We start from the raw sequence: 23,572 nt of genomic DNA on the forward strand, positions 1-23,572 counted from the left end.
ATTTTGTTAATGTGGTGTATCACATTAATTGATTTGCGGATGTTGAACCACCCTTGCATACCAGGGATGAATCCCACTTGATCATGGTGTATGATCTTTTAATGTATTGCTGAATTCTGTTCGCTAATATTTTGTTGAGGATTTTTGCATCTATGTTCATTAGCGATATCGGCCTGTAGTTTTCTTTTTTTGTGGTGTCTTTGTCTGATTTTGGGATCAGGGTGATAGTGGCTTCATAAAAAGTGTTTGGGAGTCTTCCCTCCCTCTGGATTTTTTGGAAGAGCTTGAGGAGAATAGGTGATAATTCTTTTTTGAACGTTTTGTAAAATTCACCTGTAAAACCATCTGGTCCAGGGCTTTTGTTTGTTGGGAGATTGTTGATTACTGATTCAATTTCCCTGGTGGTAATCAGTCTATTCAGGTTTTCTGTTTCTTCTTAAGTTAGCCTTGGAAGGTTGTACACTTCTAGAAAATTGTCCATTTCTTCCAGATTGTCAAATTTGTTGGCATACAGTTGCTCATAGTAATTTCTTAAATCTTTTTGTATTTCTGCGGTGTCTGTTGTCACTGCTCCTCTTTCATTACTGATTTTATTAATTTGGGTCCTCTCTCTCTTTTTTTAATGAGTCTGGCTAAAGGTTTGTCAATTTTGTTTATCTTCTCTAAGAACCAACTCTTGGATTATTGATCTTTCGTATTGTTTTTCTGGTTTCTATTTCATTTATTTCCGCTCTGATCTTTATTATCTCTTTCCTTGTACTCCCTTTGGGCTTATTTTGTTGTTCTTTTTCCAGATCCCTTAAGTGTGAAGATAAACTGTTGATTAGTGATGTTTCTTGTTTCTTTAGGTAGGCCTGCAATGTTATGAACTTCCCTCTTAGGACTGCTTTCGCGGCCCCATAGATTTTGGGTCGTCGTATTTTCATTTTCGTTTGTCTCAAGATATCTTTTGATTTCTTCCTTGATCTCCTGCTTGACCCAATCATTATTTAGTAACATATTATTCAGCCTCCATGAATTTGTGTGTCTTCCAGTTTTTTTCCTGTAGTTCATTTCTAATTTCATAGCACTGTGGTCAGAGAAGATAATTGGTATGATTTCAATTTTCTTAAATTTATCAAGACTTGTTTTGTGGCCTAACATATGGTCTATCTTGGAGAATGTTCCATGTGCGCTTGAGAAGAACATGTATTCTGCAGCATTGGGGTGAAATGCTCTGAAAATATCGATTAAATCCAAGTGGTCCAATGTATCATTTAAGGCTGTTGTTTCCATATTGATTTTCTGTCTGGAAGACCTGTCCCTTGTTGTCAGAGGTGTGTTGAAGTCCCCTACTATGATAGTGTTACTGTTGATCTCTGTCTTTATGTCAGTCAATATCTGTTTTATATATTTAGGTGCTCCTATGTTGGGTGCATAGATGTTTACTAGGGTTATGTCCTCTTGTCGGATCGATCCCTTTATTATTATATAGTGCCCATCTTTGTCTTTTAATATTTTCTTCATTTTAAAGTCTATTTTGTCAGAAATAAGTATTGCAACTCCAGCTTATTTCTCATTTCCATTTGCATGAAATATCTTACTCCAACCCTTCACTTTCAGCCTGTGTGTGTCTTTTGATCTGAGGTGAGTCTCTTGTATACAGCATATACAAGGGTCTTGCTTTCTTATCCACTCAGCCACCCTATGTCTCTTGATTGGAGCATTTAATCCATTTACATTTAAAGTGATTATTGATAGGTACATAGTTATTGCCATTTTTAAATTTGTAGTTAGATTGTTTTCATCTTTCTTCTATTTACAGAAGTCCTTTTAGTATTTCTTGCAATGCTGGCTTGGTGGTAATAAATTCCTTTAGCTTATTCTTTTCTGGGAAGCTCTTTATCTCTCCATCAACTTTAAATGATAGCCTTGCTGGATAAAGCAATCTAGGTTGTAGGCCTTTGTTTTCCATCACTTTGAGTATCTCCTGCCACTCCCTCCTGGCCTTCAATGTTTCTGCAGAAAAGTCATTTGATAGTCTTATGGGAGTTCCTTGTATGTAACCCTCTGTCTTTCTCTTGCTGCTTTTAGGATTCTCTCTTTGTCTTTAACCTTTGCCATTTTAACTATAATGTGTCTTGGTGTGGACCTGTTTGGGTTTATCCTGGTTGGAACTCTCTGCACTTCCTGGGCTTGTATGTTGGTTTCCTTCATCAGGTTAGGGAAGTTTTCGGACATTATTACTTCAAATATGTTCTCAATCCCTTGCTTCCTCTCTTCACCTTCTGGTATTCCTATGATGCGCATATTGTTGCGCTTGATGTTATCCCATAGGTCTCTTAAACCATCTTCATTGTTTTTTATTCTTTTTTCTTTCTGTTGTTCTGTTTGGGTGATCTCTGCTAACTTGTCTTCTAAGTCGCTGATTCGATCCTCTGCTTCATCTAACCTGCTGTTAATTCCTTTAAGTGAGTTCTTTATTTCAGTAATTGTGTTCTTTAGTTCTAACTGGTTGTCCGTTATCATTTCTACATCCTTCTTGATGTCGTCTCTAAGTTCCTTAAACATTCTTATCATCAGTGTTCTGAACTCTGTCTCTGATAGGTTGGTTACCTCTGTTTCATTTGGTTCCATTCCTGGAGGTTTCTTCTGTTCTTTTATTTGGGACGTGTTTCTTTGTTTCCCCATTCTGGCTGACTCTGTGTTTGCTTCGATGTATTAGGTAGATCCCCTAGAGTTCTTAGTTCTTGCTGGGTTATCTTATGTAGTATGTGTCCATTATATTTGACTTGCACTACTTCGTTCTTCTCCTCTGCGTGTGCTCCAAAGGTGACTCTTGTGTTGTGTATATTGTCCTGTTAAAGAAGATCTTTAATTGCTTTTCGCTTGTGAGTAGGTGAGATTAACTCCTAGGCTGACTAGTTGTGAGACTTGGCTCTGCCCCCCGCAGGGTGTTCTGCTGCTGCGGGAGGGTTGACCGCTTAAATGTGGTTTGGCCTCTATGGGCTCTTGTGCCTGTAAAGAATCCCCTCTGGGTGTGTCACTTGTAGGTCAAACCCGGTAGTATTCTGGTTTGCTCTGGAGTTGGCCTCTGGGTATGTTGAATCTTGTGCCTCTTAAACTGGGCCCTCTTGGCTTTTGTGTTCTCTCTTCCATCCTGGGATCCCCTGCGTCTCTGCAGCTGCAGATGTGGTTGCCCCACCCTAGGCAGGCCAGCTTCCCAACAATAATTTAAGTGTAGATAATTTACTATTCTAAAATTGTATTTATATGTTATATTTTTAATATTAACATGCAATTTTTCATAATTATGTTTTCCCAATTTTTCTGCACGTATAAAGACATCCTCTTAATTTTTGTGTATTGATTTTATACTCTGAAACTGTACTATTATATTATTCATTTTAGGTGGTATTTTACAGATCTGTTACAATTTTCCTTAAGCAAGTGTATCATTGCAAATGCAATATTTTATTTCTGCCAGTCCCTTTTTAGTTTGATATTTTGTTTGTTTGTTTTATGGCACTCATGAGGCCCTTCAATAAACCATTGAAAGAAAGTGATGAAAACAAACATCTTTATCCTGTTCCTGACCACTGGATAGTGTATTCAGCATTTTACCACAAGTGTAATGTTTGAGGATTTTTCTAGATGCCCTTTATCAGATTAAAGGAATTTCCTTTTCTTCCCACTTAGCTGAGTAAGGACTTTCATTATCAACTGCTCTGTTGCTCTGGAGTCCCCAAAGTACGAAAGTTGACAATCATATTCTTTTACTCATGTGTGGGATGTAAAACTGAAAGCAAGGAAAGACCAAGAAAACAAATAAACAAAAACCAGACACAGACAACAGTTTAGTGATTACAGAGGGAGGGGGATGTTAGAAGAGGCTTAAAGGGGGTTACATATGGTAACGGAAGGAGAACTGACTCTGGGTGGTGAACACACAATACAATATATAGCTGATGTATTACAGAATTGTACACCTGAAACCTATGTAATTTACTAACCAGTGTCACCCCCAATAAATTTAATGAAAATGTTTAAAATATACAATTAGTTATTAAATTCAAAAATGTCTTCATGATGGATATTTTCTATGAAATTTCATGACTGTAGATAGGACTATGTCCATACAGAATAGCCCATCTCATGCAACATGATCAGGGATAGCTTTGTTGGTGGAATTTCTAGGCATACATTCTAATTTCATTGTTCTATTGATTTTGTAGCTATTTTTTGTATTACTTGGTTTGATTCTTATCATTAGTTTTTTCATGGTAATATTTTCAAATTATAGAAACAGATGAACGTAAGAAGTGTAAATTATCAAAGTCAATTGCACGGGAGACAAACCTATCAGATAATGATGACTATACCCATAATATGATCGTAACTTACACATGTAGAGGAAAATCAGAACACAGACACTCAATCTGCAAAAATGGAGAATGGGATCCCGAAGTAACCTGCACAGGTAAGCTGTTTATAACATTTTCAAAATTTATTTCTTCCTACTTTGTAAAAAGAGTCTCGTTGTGTCTTTTAAAATATTTTAAACTGTTTATTACTACAAGTAATTTTCAAGCTGCAATGTAATTTAGAAAGCAACAAAAAGACTGTTTCTAAATAATAATTGTGTCCTATGCATTAGTCAGCTATATAACAAACCACCCAGAAATGTGGTGGCTGTAAGTTAATATCTGGGCAGTAGGTGTCCTCTTACTGTTGGGATCCCATTTGCTTCCAATTTCTTATATTACAAATGTGCCTGTGCCTATAGCTGTTATGTGTGTATCTAGTATCTATGTAAGTATCTACCTGTCCATCTGTCTCTCTAGGTATCTATCTATGTATGTGCATATCTAGTCATCCATTTATCTATTTGTTTCTCTATATCTACCTTGAAAACTCTGAGTCACGTTGTCACCACCAATTCCGATAGCATGGGGTTCATTCTTCTCCAACTGGAGGGCACCTTGACTCACTCACCTCAGCATTTTTACCAATTTCCTCTGGCCTACAATATACAGAAAGTAGTTTCATACAAATACAAAAACAAATCTACTGTCTACAATTCCACTCATCTTTAGATCGTCTTAAAGGCAACAAGTAATATTTACAGGCAGTGAAGTACAAGTGTTTGTCTACATTTTCTTCTTGAAGCTTTATAGTTTTACCTTAATATTTAGGTATATATCTATCTTCTATTGATTATTAAGTGTGGTGTGAAATAGGGAATGAAGTCCTTTTTTGTATATGAACATCCAATTATTCTACTACTGTGGGTGAGAAAGACTGTCAAATGAAAATCAATTGACTATGGAAGTGATGGTTTATTTCTGGCCCCTCTATTTGGTCCATTTATTCATTTATCTATCCTTATGCCTGCCACGTATCCTTCATAATTATAGCTTCATACTAAGTCTTGAAGTCCGATACATTTTCTCCAATTATGCTCCTCCTATTCAAGATTTTTAAAATCATTCTGTTGTTTTCTTTAATATAGAAATTTCAGGGAAAGCTTATCAATTTCTATACAATATCAGCTTGTATAATAAAAGAAATGGCATGTATAATGATATATAAATTAAGAATTGACATATTAGCCACATTGAGTTTTCAAACCGTAAACATTATCTCTTCAATTATTTATTTATGCTTCTATTTTCCCAACAATAATTTAAGGGTAGATAATTTACTATTCTAAAATTGTATTTATATTTTGTATTTTTAATATTAACATGCAATTTTTCATAATTATGTTTTCCCAATTTTTCTGCACATATAAAGTCATCCACTCGATTTTTGTGTATGATTTTATACTCTGAAACTATACTATTATGTCATTCATTTTAGGTGCTATTTTGAAGATCTGTTACAATTTTCCTTAAGCAAGTGTATCATTGCGAATACAGTATTTTATTTCTGTCAGTCCCTTTCTATTTTTGATATTTTGTTTGTTTGTGTTATGGCACTCATGAGGCCCTTCAATGAACTATTGAAAGGAAGTGATGAAAACAAACATCTTTATCCTGTTCCTGACCACTGGATAGCGTATTCAGCATCTTACCACAAGTGTTGTGTTAGTTGAGGACTTTTCTACATGCCCTTTATCAGATTAAAGGAATTTCCTTCTCTTCCCACTTAGCTGAGTAAGGACTTTCATTATCAACTGCTGCTGAATGTTTTTAAATGCTCTTTATGCATTTATTCATAGGATAATATGTGTTTTTTAATTCTGTTAATACAGTGAATTACATATATAAATTTTTGATTGCTGAATAAATCTCATTCCTATACTTGGTGGTGATACGTTATTCTTTCTCGATTTCCATGTACTCTTTCTGCTGATATATTTTTAAGAATTTTTGCGTCTATATTCATGGAGGATATTAGTCTACAATTACTTTTCCTTGCAATGTCACTGCCAGGTTTTGTTATCAGGGATATGATGGCCTCATAAAAACCCACTGAGACGTGTTCTCTGCCCCACTGTGTCTGAAAGTACATGTGTGATATCATTACACATAGTGTTATTGTATTAATTTTCCCTTAAAGGATTGACAGAATTCACCTGTGAAGGCATCTGATGGGTAGTTTGATGTTTATTTGGAAGGTTTTCTTGATGAACAATTCAATTTCTTTAATAGGCGGTGGTCTATTCAAATTTTCTCTGCTGTCAATGGAAGGAAGTTGTATTTTTGAAGAAATAGCTCCATTTCACCCAATTTATCAATTGGCTGGTTTTCTATTGGTTAATAGTCAGAGTCTTCACTCTCCCTCTTGCCTCTGCAGTGTCTTCCCTGGTGTCACTCCTTTCATACTGAGGTTGATACTTGTTTCTCTCAAGTACCCGATCATTCTTCATAGGGTGTTGTTTGGTTTTGTTTTGTTTTTACATTTTACTAATATTTTGAAAAAACCATTTTAAGCACTGTTAATATTCTCCATTTCCTCTCTTTTCTATTTTTTAGCTTAATTCACATTCACTATTTTAGCAAGCTTTATTAATTTTCTGTTTTTCTTTCCTATTTGTCTTTCTCAATTTTTTCAATTTTCTCCTCTCTCTGGACTTATGGTTTCCTTCCTTCTGAATATTTTGATTTTCATTTTACTCTCTTCTCACTTTTTAATGTAGAAAATTAAAACATGGGTTTAAACCATCCTACTTTTAAAATAGAAATCTTATGTAAAACTCCATTTTTTTTCTTCTAAGTGCTTAGCTGTGTCTCAAAATATTTCACTTCCATTTTACTTTAAGTCAGTGTGAAATATTTTCTGCTACACCATGTGATTTCTCCTTTACCCTGTCACTTATATAGAAGTCTGTTATTCAATTTCCAAATATTTATTTTCCTTTACCACTTTTATTGTGGAATCATTAGTGTATAAAGAACTACACATGTTCAATGTGCACAATTGATGAATATCCTGTGTTTGCATAATTTATTCTTATTGATTCTAATGTAATTCTCTTGTCAGAGCTTGTACTGGGTAAGATTTCAGCATTTTGAAATTTATTCATGTTTCTGTTTTTGTACCACACATTTTCCATCTTTTCGATGGTTCCATTTTAATATGAAAGCAGATGTAGACTCTAGTTTTCAGTCCTACTGAAAAAGGTTCACATTTGTGTTAAAATTTTCGATGTCTTTTTTAAAATTTTGTCTGGCTGTCCTATTAGAATCCGAAGCCTATCAGTATTAATAAGTAGAATTGTGGAATTGAATATTTATTTTTTTAGTTCTGTTCATCTTCGCTTTGCCTATTTGAAATATTTTAGATACATATATAACTGCTTTGTGCTTGTGAATTAATTTTTATGATTATAAAATAATTCTTTATAACATTTGTAATACTCCTTGTCTTACAATCTTTGTTGTCCTATTTTAATAGAATCAATAAACTTAAAACGATGGATCATTTCCATGTGATAATGGAATTCCAAACAAATTTCAGTTAAAAAAGTCCTTAAACCCCTCTCCAAATTGAAAGCAAAAATAATAAAATTAGAGACCTACAGACCTTATTCATCCAGCTCACAAATATGGAAAACTGAAAAAGTGCTTTGTCAATCATTTACCAAAAAGCAATAGTTTAAATAAAATGGCAATGACTGCAGTGCACATTGAAATCTATGAGATACAGCAAAAGTGTAGATATTTATAGCTTTAAAACAAGCGTAATAGAACAAAGAACAAAATGAAAGCAAAATAAAAGACATACACCCAAAGAACATAAAAAAGACCATTGCATTATAATTCGGTCTTTTAGGATATATTATTACTGACATTTCTGTTTACTGAATTGTCCTTTTAACTTACGACTTTTCATCAAGAAATGTAATTTTAATATTTTTAGAAGTACGAAGATGTCCACCTCCACCACAGATTCCCAAAACTGAAAACATGACAACTACAGTGAATTATCAGGATGGAGAAAAAATATCTATTCTGTGTCAAGAAAACTCTCTCATTCAGGGACCAGAAGAAATTGAGTGCAAGGATGGAATATGGCAGTCGATTCCACGCTGTGTTGGTCAGTGGTCCTCACCTGCTGTCATCTTCTTCGTAAGGAGGGTAAACCTCCCTGTGCTTTGAGTAAAGGAGCCGGATGCAGAGCTCTCTCCATAGCTATTCCACCGCATCCTGCAACGGGAAATTACAGTCTAGGTGCACAAATTCAATCACTTTCACTGTGAAATGAACAGACACAAAAACTTTAGCTCAGTGTGTAAATGCCAGATACAATTGCTGTTTATGTGTAGTGTCCTCCCCTAGGAACAGGACAAGAAGGGAAGGGCATTTGGAACAAGCGGGTGGTAGCATCAATTTTAGGCAGACGTATATCCTTGCAACTTTTAAATACTTTTCAGGTTTTACATAACTTAATTTGTTCAAATTATCCTTAGTTCAAAATCCCAAGTAGCATTTGATTTTATTTCGCAATTGAAACATTTATCTCTGTGCTTGATTCTTTGATCTCTGTTCTTCATATAGAAAAACTTCCATGTTCTCAGCCACCTCCCATCGAACATGGAACCGTGAAATCATCTATCTCTTCAGAAGGAGAAGAAAAAGATGAACCCCACACTTACACACATGGCACCAAATTAAATTACATTTGTGAAGACGGTTTCAGGATATCTGCTGAAGATGGGATAACATGCCACATGGGAACATGGACTTCTCCACCTCGGTGTATAGGTAAGGACAGCGTGCAAACTAAAATTCCATTTTTGGTGCAAGTCATTAAAATACCCAATTGTCTTCAAAGTCATGAGACACAATTCTTTAGCATTCTGAATATATAAAACCATTTATATATTTTTACATAAATTACCAAACTATTTGCATGACTGTATCAATCCTATTTTTATTAGTTGGCTCATTATGAAATCACTTCTAGTTCTAGTATTTTTTATACTAAAGGCTGTGTAGTGAAATTAAACCTACCTATTCATCTAAGTATATTTATTCATATTCCTACATATTCATATAGGTAGTGAATGGTTCACCACTAGGTATTTAAAAAACATTTATCTTCTTCTTACAATGTTCTTTATGATTTCTTACAATTTATGGCACTTTTCCTTAAGATGATTACTTCTCAGTGTGTTTCCCTTCATGACTCACGATTGGCTATAGCAGCGTTGATAGTCCCACGCATAAATATGTTGATATATTTATTCTCGAGGTCTTGGTCAAGTTACAGTTGGTCGCACACCACAATGGTGGTCTCAGGAAGCATTTGTGCACCTTCTCTGTAATATATTAGCTCCTGTGTGGTCATTTCATTTCAAAATAAGTACGATGTCTGACAACCAGTATATAAGATTGATTTCAGAGTTAGTGCAATATGCAGTCACTCTTTCTTCTTTTTTTAGGTCTTCCTTGCGGACCACCACCTTTGATTGGGAATGGTACTGTAACTAATAAGTTGAACAGTTACCGGTATGGAGTAGAAGTAATGTACAGGTGTTCCAAAGGATTTGAGATTGATGGACCTCCATCTGTAAAATGTATTGGAGAAAGATGGTCCGCTCCACCAGAATGCATAAGTATAGTGTATATCATTTTATTCTGAGGCTGACAAATATCTTTAGTTTAGAACACTAATGACACCAATATGAGTTCAGAATTTAACACGGGAATTCTGGGGAGCTCTGGGTTCTGGAAGAGAATTAATTAGCCCTAGTAGTCAGAAAAGTTCAATGACATGAGCCAGAATATTTCATTGTGACATCTCCTTTTGTGCACTTTCGACGTGCTCTGAGGAACATTCTCAGGTTTCTCATCTCTCATCCTGTGTCACCAATCTCATTGTTATCAATTTACTGTTGGTTTCTCAGATGTAGCCTTATAAACAAATCATTTCTAACATATTTGACATAATTGTGGAAACAGATTTTGACAGAAGCAAACAGTAACAATGTGTCATAACGCAGGAGGGCTGTATGGGCAAGTAAGAATGGGAGTGGAAGAAGTTTGGTCTCAAGCGTTACCTGCATCCATATCTCTCCAGGCTTTGATATCACTGCTCCCTTGTTACACTTCTGATAAATGCAGAATCAGTCCATGTCATTAAGTCAAGACTGCTAACATTTTCACGTTAAAGGAAAAACATTGTACAGCATTCAGTGGTTTAATATGTGCCTAACTATTATTCCTACTATAATCATTGGCCATTGGGTATTTTTAATGATTTGCTGAACAAATGTATATTGTTTTCCTTTCAGAAGTCGAATGTACTGACACACCCACGGTTGGTCATGCCAGACTCGTGAGTAACCAGAAGAAATCATATAGTTCAGGAGAAGAACTGACTTATGAATGTGACAAATATTACCAAATGGAAGGATCCAACATTGTACAGTGTATTAAGGGCAAATGGATAGGGGAACCAACATGCAGAGGTAAGTTGATGACATTTTAAAATTTATTTGTTAAATTACTTCTAGCACTATTGAAAAGCAGGCATAGTTATGTTTTAGGCCAAGTCAAAGAACGTTTATGCCTCCAGGAAAGGGATGGCACGTGTACACTATCGTTAGTCTCCTCGCCCCTTCGTTCTCAGAGTGCGGTCCAGGGACAGCAGGCACTACATCTTCTGGGATGTTGATAGAAATGCAAATGCAAGTTCACAGGTACATTCAGACTCAGAGTCAAAGACTCGACGTATGTGCCTGAGACTTGTAACAATTCCAAAAAGAGTCCACCCGCACCTTAGTTTGGGAACCCTCACGATAGCCGATTATGACTTCATATCTCCCTGAATCTCTCTGAGGAATTACACTTGCCTCACGGTGGTGCCTTAAACATTGCCCCCTCCGCAGAATCACTGCAGTGTTTTTATCAATTACACATTTATTTTTTTCTTATGTTTTCACAACTCGTATTTTTTGGGTCCATTGACTGTACATCATCTTCCTTCAACAATGGTGCTCGTCAACGCGGGTTAATTCTTGACTTTTCTCTAAGGAAGTGTGTACTTGTGTTTATTTTTGTAAGAGCATAAAATTACAATTCAATTGTACATGACAATTGAAAACTAATATTTTCTTGTCAAATAATCTCTTTATTATGAGTTTCTTGCGGTTGTACATTCATTTTGAATTTATGTAATGTATAATATTTATTTTATTAAACTCAAAGAAAAATGTCCAGAAAGAATGTCATTTTTGTTGGCCTCAAAGATGTTTTTTAAACTTCTAGAAGGGATGGGAGAGTAATTTAATGTACAGAAGCTTAAATCTCTAAAAAAATGTATTGTTTATTTCCTTTTCTCAATTTTACATGTAAATTTAGAAAATTATTATTTTTTCGTGACAGATTACCCATTGATTTTAAAGCTCCCCTGAAATAACGCATATATCGGAATTCCTTTTGTTCATTTGCATTCAAAATGGTCGTTACATTAGACACATGTTCTTTCTTCCTATTCAGATGTTTCCTGTGCGAATCCTCCCGCAGTGGAAAATGCTCGTCTAGTAGACGAGATGCCGAAGTATCTACCGGGCGACACCGTACATTATGAGTGCATCGGGCCTTTGACCCTATTTGGGAACAGAGAAGTGATGTGTTTAAATGGAACCTGGACGGAACCACCTCAGTGCAAAGGTCAGCATCTTACTTCTCTTCCCTAATTTTAGAGAATATATTAAGGACAATATGTGTTGACATAAATACATAGTGAACTAGTTTCTTATGCAGTAAAAAATTTTAGTGCAATAAAATGATGGTGCTTAAATTCCAAGTCTTTTTATGGGCTGATTGAAAAATATGGTCTATTGATATTACGAAAGCTTCAACCAGAGTAGAATAGTTGGAATCATGGAACATTCCCCATCTTAAGCATTAAGACACTCAGTTTTTCCCGAGGAAAAACTATATTAAAGGCACCTTAAGTCCGTTTGGCAGACCTATGGAATTCCACTTTGAGACCTGGACTAGCTGGGGCGGACAATAGAATGGGATATAAATTTGGGGTTCTTTGGCATATGGGTTATATTTAAAGGTGGGATGCTGGCTGATCTCACCCAGGCAATTGGTGTATATAGAAAAAAGTTCTGAGAACCTGGCATGGGGCACTCCAGGGTTTAGGGTTCAGGAAACACGGGGTACCAACAAAGGATATATGGTATTATCCACTTAAACTTCAGCATGGTGTATATTTTTCCCAGTGTTTTACTTTGAGCCTACCTATGTTTTCAAGTATGAAGTGAGGTTTCTGCAGACCACAAATACCAGGGTCTTGTTCAATTAAAAACTGGGCAGAGGACATGAGCAGAAACTTCTCCTAAGAAGAATACAAACGGCCAAGAGATATATGAAAACAATGAACGTATTTGTTAATGTTTCACATGTGCTTTCATGTGGGGTGATTCTCAGTGTAAGTGATTAAAATTACTTCAGTGAGTCTTTTCTGTCATCAGAAATCACAAGTCTTCATATTACATATTTTGCTATGTTTTTATTTGCTTATGTTAAACTGTGTTTTTCTTTGGTCTCTCAATAAATCAAATAATATCTTTTCTTAGAGTCTAAAGGAAAATGTGGGGTCCCTCCACCTATTCAAAATGGAGACATCACCACATTCCCAGCAGCAGAATATGCTCCAGGGTCATCAGTTGAATACCAATGCCAGTACTTGTATGAACTTCAGGGAAACAAGCAGATAACATGTAGAGATGGAAAGTGGTCAGAACCACCAAAATGCTTAGGTGAGTACTTCGATGTTCTCGTGGGTTCTGAGAAAATCAGTGTAATGAGTGTGATGTTTTCCTGTTTATAATCAAGTTTTGATGAATTAATATACAACAATTCTACCGATTGCTTGTCTACCAAATATGCATATGTGAAGAAATAATTTAAAAATTCTTAATTAAGCAACAACAGCAAAAGGGATTCTTTAATAACAGCTCTTTCTATGATAATTGACATTACAAATGTTTGATTATGACAGTTAATTCTCACACGTTAAGCATGGTTCCTCAGTTTTACATAATTACTTGTGTGTAATGATTCATATGTAAATGATGGATTTTCAATAAGTTTTTCTTGAAAAGGTTTGAGAAGGAATTCCTTGCCAAATATAGAGAATTCTGTCTGAAAGTCTGAAAATCTGCGGAAAATGTTTGTATTCTACTTAATGTTCTCTGTTCATTTTTTGTACCTTCAGATGCATGTGTAATATCAGAAGAAATTATGGAAAAACGTAATATACAGTTTAAATGGACTTATGGGAAAAAGCTTTATTCTAGAACAGATGATATTGTTGAATTTGTGTGTAAAAGGGGGTATCGTGAACATTCACCAAAGTCTGCATTTCGAGCACGCTGTCGGGAAGGGAAACTGGAGTATCCCACTTGTGTGAGAAGACGGCGCTAGAACGAAGTCATGAAATTATACTATGCACACTTATTTAGAATTTTTGTTATTCCAATTCTTCTCAATTTTTTTCAAGCATTGAAAAATCAGAAATTTTTATTCATAAATCAGAATTTGTGTAAATATTATATGGAGGATGTGATATAATCTGAGAGACCAATCTATCACTTCTAAAAAGCATCTCATTAAATTGTGACAAACCAAAAATCTGTGTGTTTATTCATAAAACATCTACGGGCAGAAATTAGATGCAGTCACTTGAGAGCCTGCCACCATCCACCATTCTCCAAACTCTCTCAGAGCTTCCTCCATAACTTCGGAGGTGTTCTGAGGCTCTTACCAGAGGAAATGGAAATAAAGGCTTGTCTCCATCTTCCAAATAGTATCACTGCACAAACACATAAAAATCAAACTACGTCATCCCTGTGTTAGCCACAAGACGTAAAAGCTTATTACTTAGTTTTGCTTATCTCTCAATAGCTAAATATACCCCAAAATGATGAAATACATGACGTACAAGATGTCCATTCACCCACATCATAATTCACATAAATCATAAAAAAGAATTAGAATCTCATTGGGTGCATACCTATTATAACACTGATGTGAAAAGTGATCAGAATACAATATCAAGTGTGAACATACACCCACATCCACACAATATGCTTTGAACAATGAATAACTGTGCATAGAACAAAGATTGGCAGGAAGTACAATAAAACATTATAACTGTAGCTGAACTTAAAGAAAATCGGGGTAAGAATTGGTGTTCAATTCCTATATGTTTACCTGTATTTTCACCTTTTCCTGTCCTTAACGGATATCACTTTTGAAGCACAGGACTCTGTTAATTTAAAATAAATATATACAGAAAGTAAGGTAATATCTGTCAAGAACTACAAAGAACCTAATAACACTTTCATAATTTTGCTGGTATAAACGGTTTTTTAAAGATTCAAACACAAGTGTCCAAAATATGATTTCTATGCTCATACATTTCGAACACATAATTAAAATCAGTTTACTAAACATTTTTAATTTCTACGAAAAGATGTAAACTTTAAGTTGAAAATTAATACATAAATAACCTAAAAGTAATTTACAGTGATACCTTGTTACTTCCTGTGGCAGCAAATCAAGTGGCATTCCTAAAATGAGAAAACTGGCTGTGACCAAGGAGCCAATTGATGCAAATCTGTATTAATGGTGACAGCCAGGATTCTCACGTGTAAAGGAACATTGCTACAATTGGTAAGTTCTTTGGTACTGACGTTAACATTTGAACATACACTATGTCTGCAAAACCTTTCACTTAATAGTTGTGGCATCTATGACACTTGCCTATAATCAATTATTACACTGTTGGGTACAAAATATTCATTTTTAAGATCAATTCTATCATTTTTTTCTGTGTTTATAAAATGTCACTCTTGTATAAAGATGAATGTGAATTTACAGGCTCCGTTTAAAGTTTCACCTAAAAAGCTATGGTAAATCTTTATTTTTGCCCTTTCATTTCTGTTTTATTGTTATTTATTTATTTATTTATTTATTTATTTATTTATTTATTTGGAGTAAGGACTTACAGGAAGGACCTTCCATAATAATCTTAAAGAGTTTCTATTTCTAAATTTTATGTGTGTCAGCAGGGATTCATAAAGTTTCATTTATTCCATTTGTCACAATCAGTTACATTCATTACGATGTTGGAAGCTCAGCTTATCCCAAATTTAGCTAACGGGTGCTACTTGAACTGGATTCTCATTGCTTTGAATATATCCCCATTAGTCTTTCAGCATTCCTCTTCTTTGTAGCACAACGCCATATTCCAGGCTCATTGTACACTTATCCTGGCCAACACCCATAATCATATAACTTTTCAACAATTTCTGGTTTTGGGGGGTTTTAGGGCTTTTCATTTTCTGGGGGTTTTTTTTTTGAAGAATAGTGTTTAGAACCCAAGAATTGTGTGCTAGTGGTGCTGGATGGGGGTGTTCAATAGTGTTGAAATGTCTTTACTTCTAGGGTCTTCCGGTTGTCAGATCTTTGAAGTAGAAATGAAATTTAAAATTCATTAGTGCTTATTGGATATTAAACTTCAAGCTTCATAGTGCAGCATTAAAAAACAACTCTGAAATACATTTTCACTTCCTCTTCTCTATTCTTACATTTCAATTTTCCTGAAGATAACATCAAAATTAATGCAAACTTTACTATTAGCAGCTAAACTACTGAGTGAAGGTTAAAACAGCCTTGCATTCATTTTGCCCCAGGATGTTTGACACTGAGTGTCAGTACTCTCCTCAAAAGTGACTTGAACTAATTCTTATCTCTGGTTGGCTCGCTCACCAAATTAATGGAGTTTTACATATGGTTGTATTAGTATATTTTTCAATTGTTGATTTTGCTGCATCTTCCTCTTTTAGTTTGACCTTTGCTTTTGTTTGTTTGTTTATGAAGAACACCAACATGTTTTAAAAGTTGAAGTGATGCGAGAAGGTTCTATGCAGGATGGACTTACTGCCATCATACTTGGTCCCTCATTTAATAAAGGTATAATTTTATCAGTTTCTGATTTATCTATCCCTTGCTGTTTCCATTGAGAATGTATCTCACTGAGCCTTCTGCTGTTTTCCTATCAGGATAATGAGTGCTATGATGAATATACTTAGGTGGGCATACTGTCAAGATAAACTGCCAGAAGTAAAATGAATGGATCACCAGGCAATTTCATAGCTATGTCTACTTCTTTTCCAAAGAATTCTGTATCTTATTCTGTGCTATCCTAATGGGCCTCCCTTTTTTGGTTTGCCAACTGAGGAAGTTGTCAACCTTTTAGATATTTTTCTGTTTCTAGATAATAAATGGCATTGCTGTATCGTTTTAATGTGTATTTTCTTATTATAAATGTGGTTGTTTGCATTTAAGATATCTAATGACCATTTGCTTGGAATTTTTTCTCTTAATTTGCTATTTAAGATACTGGTCCCCTTTTCCTATTATTGTTCCTTGGTTAGAATTCATAAGATTATCACTTTCCACATTTCTGTGATAGGAATTCCATATATTGTCCAAGTTGTTATTTGGCTTTTGAGTTCATGTTAATTTATCTAAGCAGACATTTTGAATGATGTGCTCTTATAATTACTACTTATTTTATTTACTCCAGTTCTGAGTCATAGTTTTAAACGTTCTGTTCTTAACAAATGCTCCCACAGTTTTTGTGCTGAATGTGTGGGGTTTCTTTTCTTATGTGGAGATCTCTACAACTAAAGAGTGTGGGAGTATGAATTTTATTTTTCAGAATGACTCTCCAGTATCTAAGCATATTAAAAACACTGTCTTTTGCTAGAGTCGTTTAAAATCCATCTTTATCATATAACAGTTTCTTTGTGTGTGTTTCCCTTTCTATACTTTCTACTATAATCCACTTTCTATCCGTCCACTCTGGGGCAGCACCAACTATACCATTGTAAAGGCCTCTTAAATATAATACGCGGTGGGGCTAGCTGTCGCCTAAGTGTCTCCTTGTTTTTAGAGCTTTTTGGCTGTTGTCCTCTGTCTCTAGGAACTTTAGAAAGAACTTGTCGAAATCAAAATAAAAGCTATGGGTCTTTGCATTGTGTGTCTGCTTGGTTGAAGATCACTTGTGGTCTTTAATTCAGAAATTCATCTTAACAGGAAACTAATCGGTGTTTCTGGCAAAGTTTTCTCAGACTTGCTGAAAGCTTAAGGGTGTAAAATACAGCTTGTCCTGTCGGATAGGATCAGGAGACCTGGCAGCCATCAAGCTCTACACTTCATGACCCTACATGATCCCTGAGTAACAAGGAAATGAAAACCCTGTGTCAGTGAGGGAGTCATCTAGAGTTGGACACGTCAAGTCCCATAAGGGTCTGTATCTCTCAAAAACAACAAACTAATAAAAAACTAGAGCAGAACTTCAAGGATCTGGAAAGGATAACAATGATATAGAAATCATGATACTCAAAACCCCAAAGCTATGGCTGTCCCCCAAGAGTTATCAATGTGAGCCTGTGTTTCTTCAAGCACACATGACATTTTGTACTTACCAGTTTTCTAAAGAGATAGTATTATAAGAAGTTCGATTCTGGGTTCTTTTCCTTTGAAATAAAGAAGAAGGGGATTTGTGAAAACTTTCTCAGTAAATTTGTAGTATACACAAATGTGTTTATGAACTTAAGAATTATTGACAATGCTGCTGAGACTTCCGCTACTTTTCTTTTTGGACCAGTGTACATTTGCATTCTTCAGAAAGAATATTGCACTGTTTTCCTCAGACGTTCTTTGTACATTTCTGAGCAACAGGAAGCATCAATTCATTGGTTCCCGTAATTGTGGAATGAGGGGAATTATGATGGAAAAGTCCAAGCGAAGCCAACAGAACTGCCTCCAACAAATAAATAGTAAAGTAAAATCAATACTTTGACTGCTGATGGATTTCAAGACTGGCAAGATTCCGGGAGGAGGGATGATTCCCACTAACTCCCCATCAACTTGCCTGTGTGGCTTGTGCAGCAAACAGATACACGTTGGAGCTGACAGTGGATGCCTGTAACAGTAACCAGATGCTCCAAATGCACCAGTTTACCTGATGTTGTGTCATTGATCAGCAAGTTGAACCAGCCCCTGTAATATCTTAGGACACGCTGGGGTGCAGCTCTTCGTCTGGTGAATGCTGCTTTCTCTATACTTGTCAGTGAAGACCAGCCAAAGCAGTTTTCTTCTGGTTGGAAGGTCATTGGGACACCTTCACCACCCTACCTCCGGAGTCTATCAACAATGCAGCCCTAGGTCATCACCTCGCTTTCAGCGACTTTACTCTCCTTTCCTGTCCACGAGGAAACACTCTGGTCCATTCCACTGGTGATATTATGCTCATTGGACCCACAGAATAAGAATGGCAGCCGCTCTGGACTCACTGGTAAGACGTTCGCATGCCTGGTGATAGAAATATAATAAATTCAGCAACTATTCAGGGTCCTTGTACCTCAGGGAGATTTCTAGGGATTGGGGATGTGGGGTAGGTTGGGATAGCCCTTTTAGCTGAAACACACACACACACACACACACACACACACACAAACACACTCATACGCATACACACTTCCCCACAACCTAAAAATCCAAAGTACAACCCCTAGTGGGTCTCCTTAGATTTGGGAGGCAACATAGCCCTCATTTGAGGACGCTCCTCTAGCCCATGTATTAATGGTCCCCAGAAGCTACTGGTGTAAGTGAGGCACAAAACAAGAGGAGACTTTGTCACAGGTCCAGGCCGCCATGCAAGAGGCTCTGCCACTTGGGCCACATGACCCAGCAGATCCCACGGTGCTGCAGAGTCAGTGGTGGAAATGAAGGGTGTTTGGAGCCTTCCCCAGACCCCTGTGGGTGAGTCACAGACCTGTGGGCCTTGTGGATTTGGGAGCTTTGGCCTCTACTGGGCCTTCACCCAGACTGAAGACTTGACACAGGCCAAGGTTTCATTTTGTTTACTTTACCCAAATCCAGCTGTTGCCTCAGCATTTCCTGGAGAAAACTTTCCCGACTGAATGATGTGTGGGGGTGTGTATGTCTGGTGTCACTGATTTCCACGGAAAATATGCTTATCTTTATGACAGGTCCACATTGTGATAAATAGAATAACTATTATAAATTTAGATATCCTGAATTATAAGTAATCCATTTTGTTCTTTTTCAGGATTGCATTCCACATGAATTTTTGAATGATGTCAATTATTTTTTGGTTAAATAAGAGAATTATTCTTGAGTCATGTTCAAAGCATAAATTGATTGGGGAGAATTGGTATCTTAATGAAGGTGAGTATTCCAATCCATAAATATGATGGATTTCTTATTTCATTTGCCTTTTAAATTTTTTCTTAGCAGTGTATTTCAGTTTTCAGACTTGACATGTTACAAATATTTTGTTGAATTTATTCCTTGATATTTTATGTTTTTTCATAGTTATAAAGAATAATACTGTTTTAAAATTTCATTTTCCAAAGTTTGTTCCCAATATAAAGAAAATCCCTTTGTGTATTAGCTCTAGTTCATCTTTTCTGTGGAAGCCTTAAAGTTTTTCTAAATGACAAATTCATACTTAAATCTTTCCTTACCATTTTCATGCCTTTTTTTACCCTTCCTTTTGTGAATTTGATATCACCTGGATTAGTTTATTATCATTATTACCATTATTATTATTATCATTATTAAATGCTTTTCATTATTCTCTGGTAAGTCTCTTTTGAAGTTTGTTTTATCTGATGTTCCCATACCCACTCCACCTTGTGTTTGCTGAGTTCATACAAGGTTTACAGTTTTCCACATTTTGCTTTCAACGTGTCATGTTTTTACATTTAAATGGCTCTCTTTGGAAACAGCATATAATTGGGTTTTCCTTTTAATCCAATTCTACTTTATCTTATTTATCATAAGCCTTTTTAAATTTATATCAATATGTAATATTGACAGATTAATTTACACCATTTGCCAACTGCTTCTATTTGTCCCATCTGTTCTTCAGGGTCCTTACCTCCATTCGTTTACATTAGTATCATGCCTTTCGCATTTATTTCATACATTAATTGTTTACTATTCTTCAATTTTTAAGTAGTTGGATGAGCACTTACAGTAGACATCTTGGCCATCACATTAGTAGTTGATCATTAATGGGGATTGAGGGCTTTGGTAAAACTCATCGAACTTTGAAATTTACAAAGTGACCTCAATAAAGTAGCTTCCTGACAGAGCCCTTAAATCCAGAATCACACTTGATACCTGCTGTGCAGCGGACTTAAGCCCCACTCAGCACGACGGGAACTTGTCCTGGGACCATTGGAAAGAGCAGACATGCTGCTGCTGATCAGTGTCATCCTCACCCTGGGGGTGTCCTGGGCTCACGCACAAGGTGAGTGGAAACTACTCTATATTCAAGTTCCTTCTTAAGTGTAACTTATCTATTCCATTTGTCTTTATTTTTTGAATGAATCAACTGGTACAAATAATCTGTATTATTAGATGTGGGATAATTATCACCTATTCACCTAAGGGGAAAACAAAATCAATTATTTCCTGTCTTCTGAGTTCCACAGTGTCAACAGCCAGTCCTATTGACTAGGGAGACATGTGAATAGGCTCATGAACACTTGACATGAAAATGTGTCACAGAAAAGCTTGAGTGTTTGGGGGATTCTTATTTGTAGCACAGGAAACTTTGGAGAGCAATGGCATTCTACATGATCTTACCTATGGTGATGATTTTATAGGATCTTATATCAAAACTCATCAGATCATACATTTTAAATATATTCAGTTTACTATGTTTTAATATATAAAGCTCTTAAAAGTCATTAATGTCACTATCCATTATTAATATTTAACAAAATTCACTATATGGAACAGACATATTGCTGTTAATAAAAATGGAATATATTCTTAATTTCCAGTGTAGTCCCAATACATTTTAATTTGTCTTCTGAGATCATGGACAAATGTTGAAACTTTGGAAGTTTTCAAAAAAATCACTTCTGTGATTAAATTTATGAATTCTTCATTATGATTTTCTGTCTGTCATTTTAGTTTATAATCCAATCCTCTCATTTTCCAGTTCTCCTAACTGAACACGCTCATGAACTTTATATCATCTCATTAAACACCAGATATGAGTAAAATATGCATCACTGCACATGATTAATTTCATAATTTGTTGCATGCGGGGTTTTGCATATTATTTCATTGGAGCTGTTTCCTTCGCTAACAAGAGTAACACCACAAGAAAGTTCTAGAGAGCCCCATTGAAAGCTCCCCCACACCCTAGCTCCCCCATAAGAACGACTTGTGCATCCATCACCTCAGAATCCCCTGGGTCTGGAGTCTGGGAGTGGCTTAGCTGCCAAGGTCAGAGGCAGGCTCTTGAGTCAGGACGTGGCCTCGGCGGCCATCATGGAGGGCGGCTGCCAGGATGGCTCCCTCCTGGGCTTTCGGCAGCAGCCTCAGGGCCTAAACCCATGGGTCTCCATAGGATGCTTGACTGGCAGCTCGATTCCCAAGGGCCAGTGATGTGAGAGAGAGGAGGAAGCCTCCACACCTCTGGTGACCTGGTCACACACTGTCACCTCAGCCACACGTGGTCTAGAAGAGAGTCAGTGAGTCCAGTACAGGTGTGTGGGGGAGGGAGGGAGGCAATTAGGCTCCCTTTTAGGAGGGAGGAGTGCTGAAGACACTGGAACTTTCTAAAGCCATCACCTGTCACAAAATGCCACTCAATTCAATGGGGTATTTTATTCCCAGGGATGTTTCTTTAGCCCCTTTCAAGTGTTCTCTATCCTGACAATCATATTCCTCTCTTTATCCATCACAGTTCATTGTAAAGGTGGCCCACACTTAATCTGGATATTCCATGAATCAAAAAATGTAATGACACCAGTTGTAGGTCAGTGACCTTAGTGTTACATCAGGGCCCAAGTCCAAATGAATTTTGAAAGTATGATACCCTTGAAGAGGCAGCTATTATCACCATGAAACAGACCTCCACGGGCAGAACAATTTGAAGAAAAGGATAATTAATTAATTAATTAATTAATAATATTGACATATAATGTATTAGTTTCAGGAGCAAAACATAATGATTCAATATTTGCATATATTGTGAAATGATCACAAAACAAGTCTTATTGCGTCATCTGAATTTTATAACTTTTGTTGTCCTAGAAACCTTAATGCAATGAGTGTAATTATGGTAATAAGAAAATATAACTCATCAATGAAACAATTTGTCTCTCATTGGATTTTTATTAAGGCAAAACATTATTCATACTGTTTTTGTTTGTTTGTTTGTTTTTATTGCCAGTTCAACCCTGTGCTTTTCCTGAAATAAAACATGGAAGCCTACATAATGAAAATAGATATAAACCATACTTCCCAGTAGCTGTAGGAAAGTGGTATTATTACTCCTGTAATGACAACTTTGTGACTCACTCACGATCATTCTGGGATCGCATTACTTGCACAGCAGAAGGATGGTCACCAGCAGTGCCCTGTCGCAGTACGTACACCTCTTTATAATAGTGCATGTGTAAATATTTCTAAGAGAGGAGAGTGAAAAACACACAGGAGAACACAAGGAAGCCTTGCGTTATAAAAATAAGGTCAAAGGCTGGGCTCTATGAGCAAGTGACCAAAATAGATTCTCCTTTTATGAGGAGTCTTTATTAATATAACATACGAGATAAAAATAGAGACTTGACGAGAATACCTATTTATGTTACACATTTTAATTATAAAACTACAAATAAGTGATATGAGTATTGATTATGTAAGAAACATTTGTTAGTAGCTTAGTTTTTCTTATTTTATATGTTATATTTGTATGCTTATGCATTCTAATTTAAATATGGTAAAGATAACTTTTAATTTACCATCTTGAACAAATTTATGAGTTTTTATGCATCATTTTGTAATTCTTAGGAAGATGTCTCTTCAGGTATGTGGAAAATGGACGTGACCCACGTTCTGAAGAATATTATAAAGATTATTTCCAGGGTGATACTGTAAGAGTTGACTGCCATCCCGGCTACAGCCTTCCCAAGGAGCAGACCTCAATGACATGTACGGAGAATGGCTGGTCCCCTCCTCCCAGATGCATCCGTGTCAGTAAGTAAACTCGTCTGAGATCC

At 36.0% G+C, this 23,572-nt stretch overlaps 2 protein-coding genes across 7 annotated transcripts in view; both read left to right on the plus strand.

Moving 5' to 3' along the window:
- CFH (complement factor H) overlaps window positions 1-14,081 on the plus strand; it is a 52,715-nt gene extending 38,634 nt beyond the window's left edge. For 4 of the 6 annotated variants that reach the window (XM_074317067.1, XM_074317068.1, XM_074317063.1 and 1 more), the window contains 8 exons: window positions 4,283-4,459; window positions 8,347-8,523; window positions 8,985-9,191; window positions 9,872-10,045; window positions 10,724-10,900; window positions 11,931-12,104; window positions 13,025-13,207; window positions 13,666-14,081. In XM_074317067.1, the coding sequence (XP_074173168.1) occupies window positions 4,283-4,459; window positions 8,347-8,523; window positions 8,985-9,191; window positions 9,872-10,045; window positions 10,724-10,900; window positions 11,931-12,104; window positions 13,025-13,207; window positions 13,666-13,874 (1,478 nt within the window). In that variant the 3' untranslated portion in view covers window positions 13,875-14,081. The remainder of the gene's footprint in view (window positions 1-4,282; window positions 4,460-8,346; window positions 8,524-8,984; window positions 9,192-9,871; window positions 10,046-10,723; window positions 10,901-11,930; window positions 12,105-13,024; window positions 13,208-13,665) is intronic. The other 2 variants (XM_074317066.1, XM_074317064.1) reach the window with 1 other exon arrangement.
- Window positions 14,082-20,130: 6,049 nt separating this feature from the next.
- On the plus strand, window positions 20,131-23,572 carry LOC141567937 (complement factor H-related protein 3-like). Its single transcript, XM_074317071.1, has 3 exons — window positions 20,131-20,805; window positions 22,747-22,941; window positions 23,364-23,572. The coding sequence occupies exons 1-3, from the start codon at window positions 20,748-20,750 to the stop codon at window positions 23,555-23,557; spliced, it is 447 nt and encodes a 148-aa protein (XP_074173172.1). The 5' UTR covers window positions 20,131-20,747; the 3' UTR covers window positions 23,558-23,572.

This window comes from Rhinolophus sinicus, linkage group LG12 (genome assembly GCF_036562045.2).
Source record: "Rhinolophus sinicus isolate RSC01 linkage group LG12, ASM3656204v1, whole genome shotgun sequence".
NCBI lineage: Eukaryota > Metazoa > Chordata > Mammalia > Chiroptera > Rhinolophidae > Rhinolophus > Rhinolophus sinicus.

Excerpts from the sequence above, each read along its gene's own strand:
- LOC141567937 (XM_074317071.1), top strand. The coding sequence starts at position 20,748 with ATGCTGCTGCTGATCAGTGTCATCCTCACCCTGGGGGTGTCCTGGGCT. Across the intron at positions 20,806-22,746 it reads GTCCTGGGCTCACGCACAAG|TTCAACCCTGTGCTTTTCCT; the intron begins GTGAGTGGAAAC and ends TTTTATTGCCAG. Across the intron at positions 22,942-23,363 it reads ACCAGCAGTGCCCTGTCGCA|GAAGATGTCTCTTCAGGTAT; the intron begins GTACGTACACCT and ends TGTAATTCTTAG.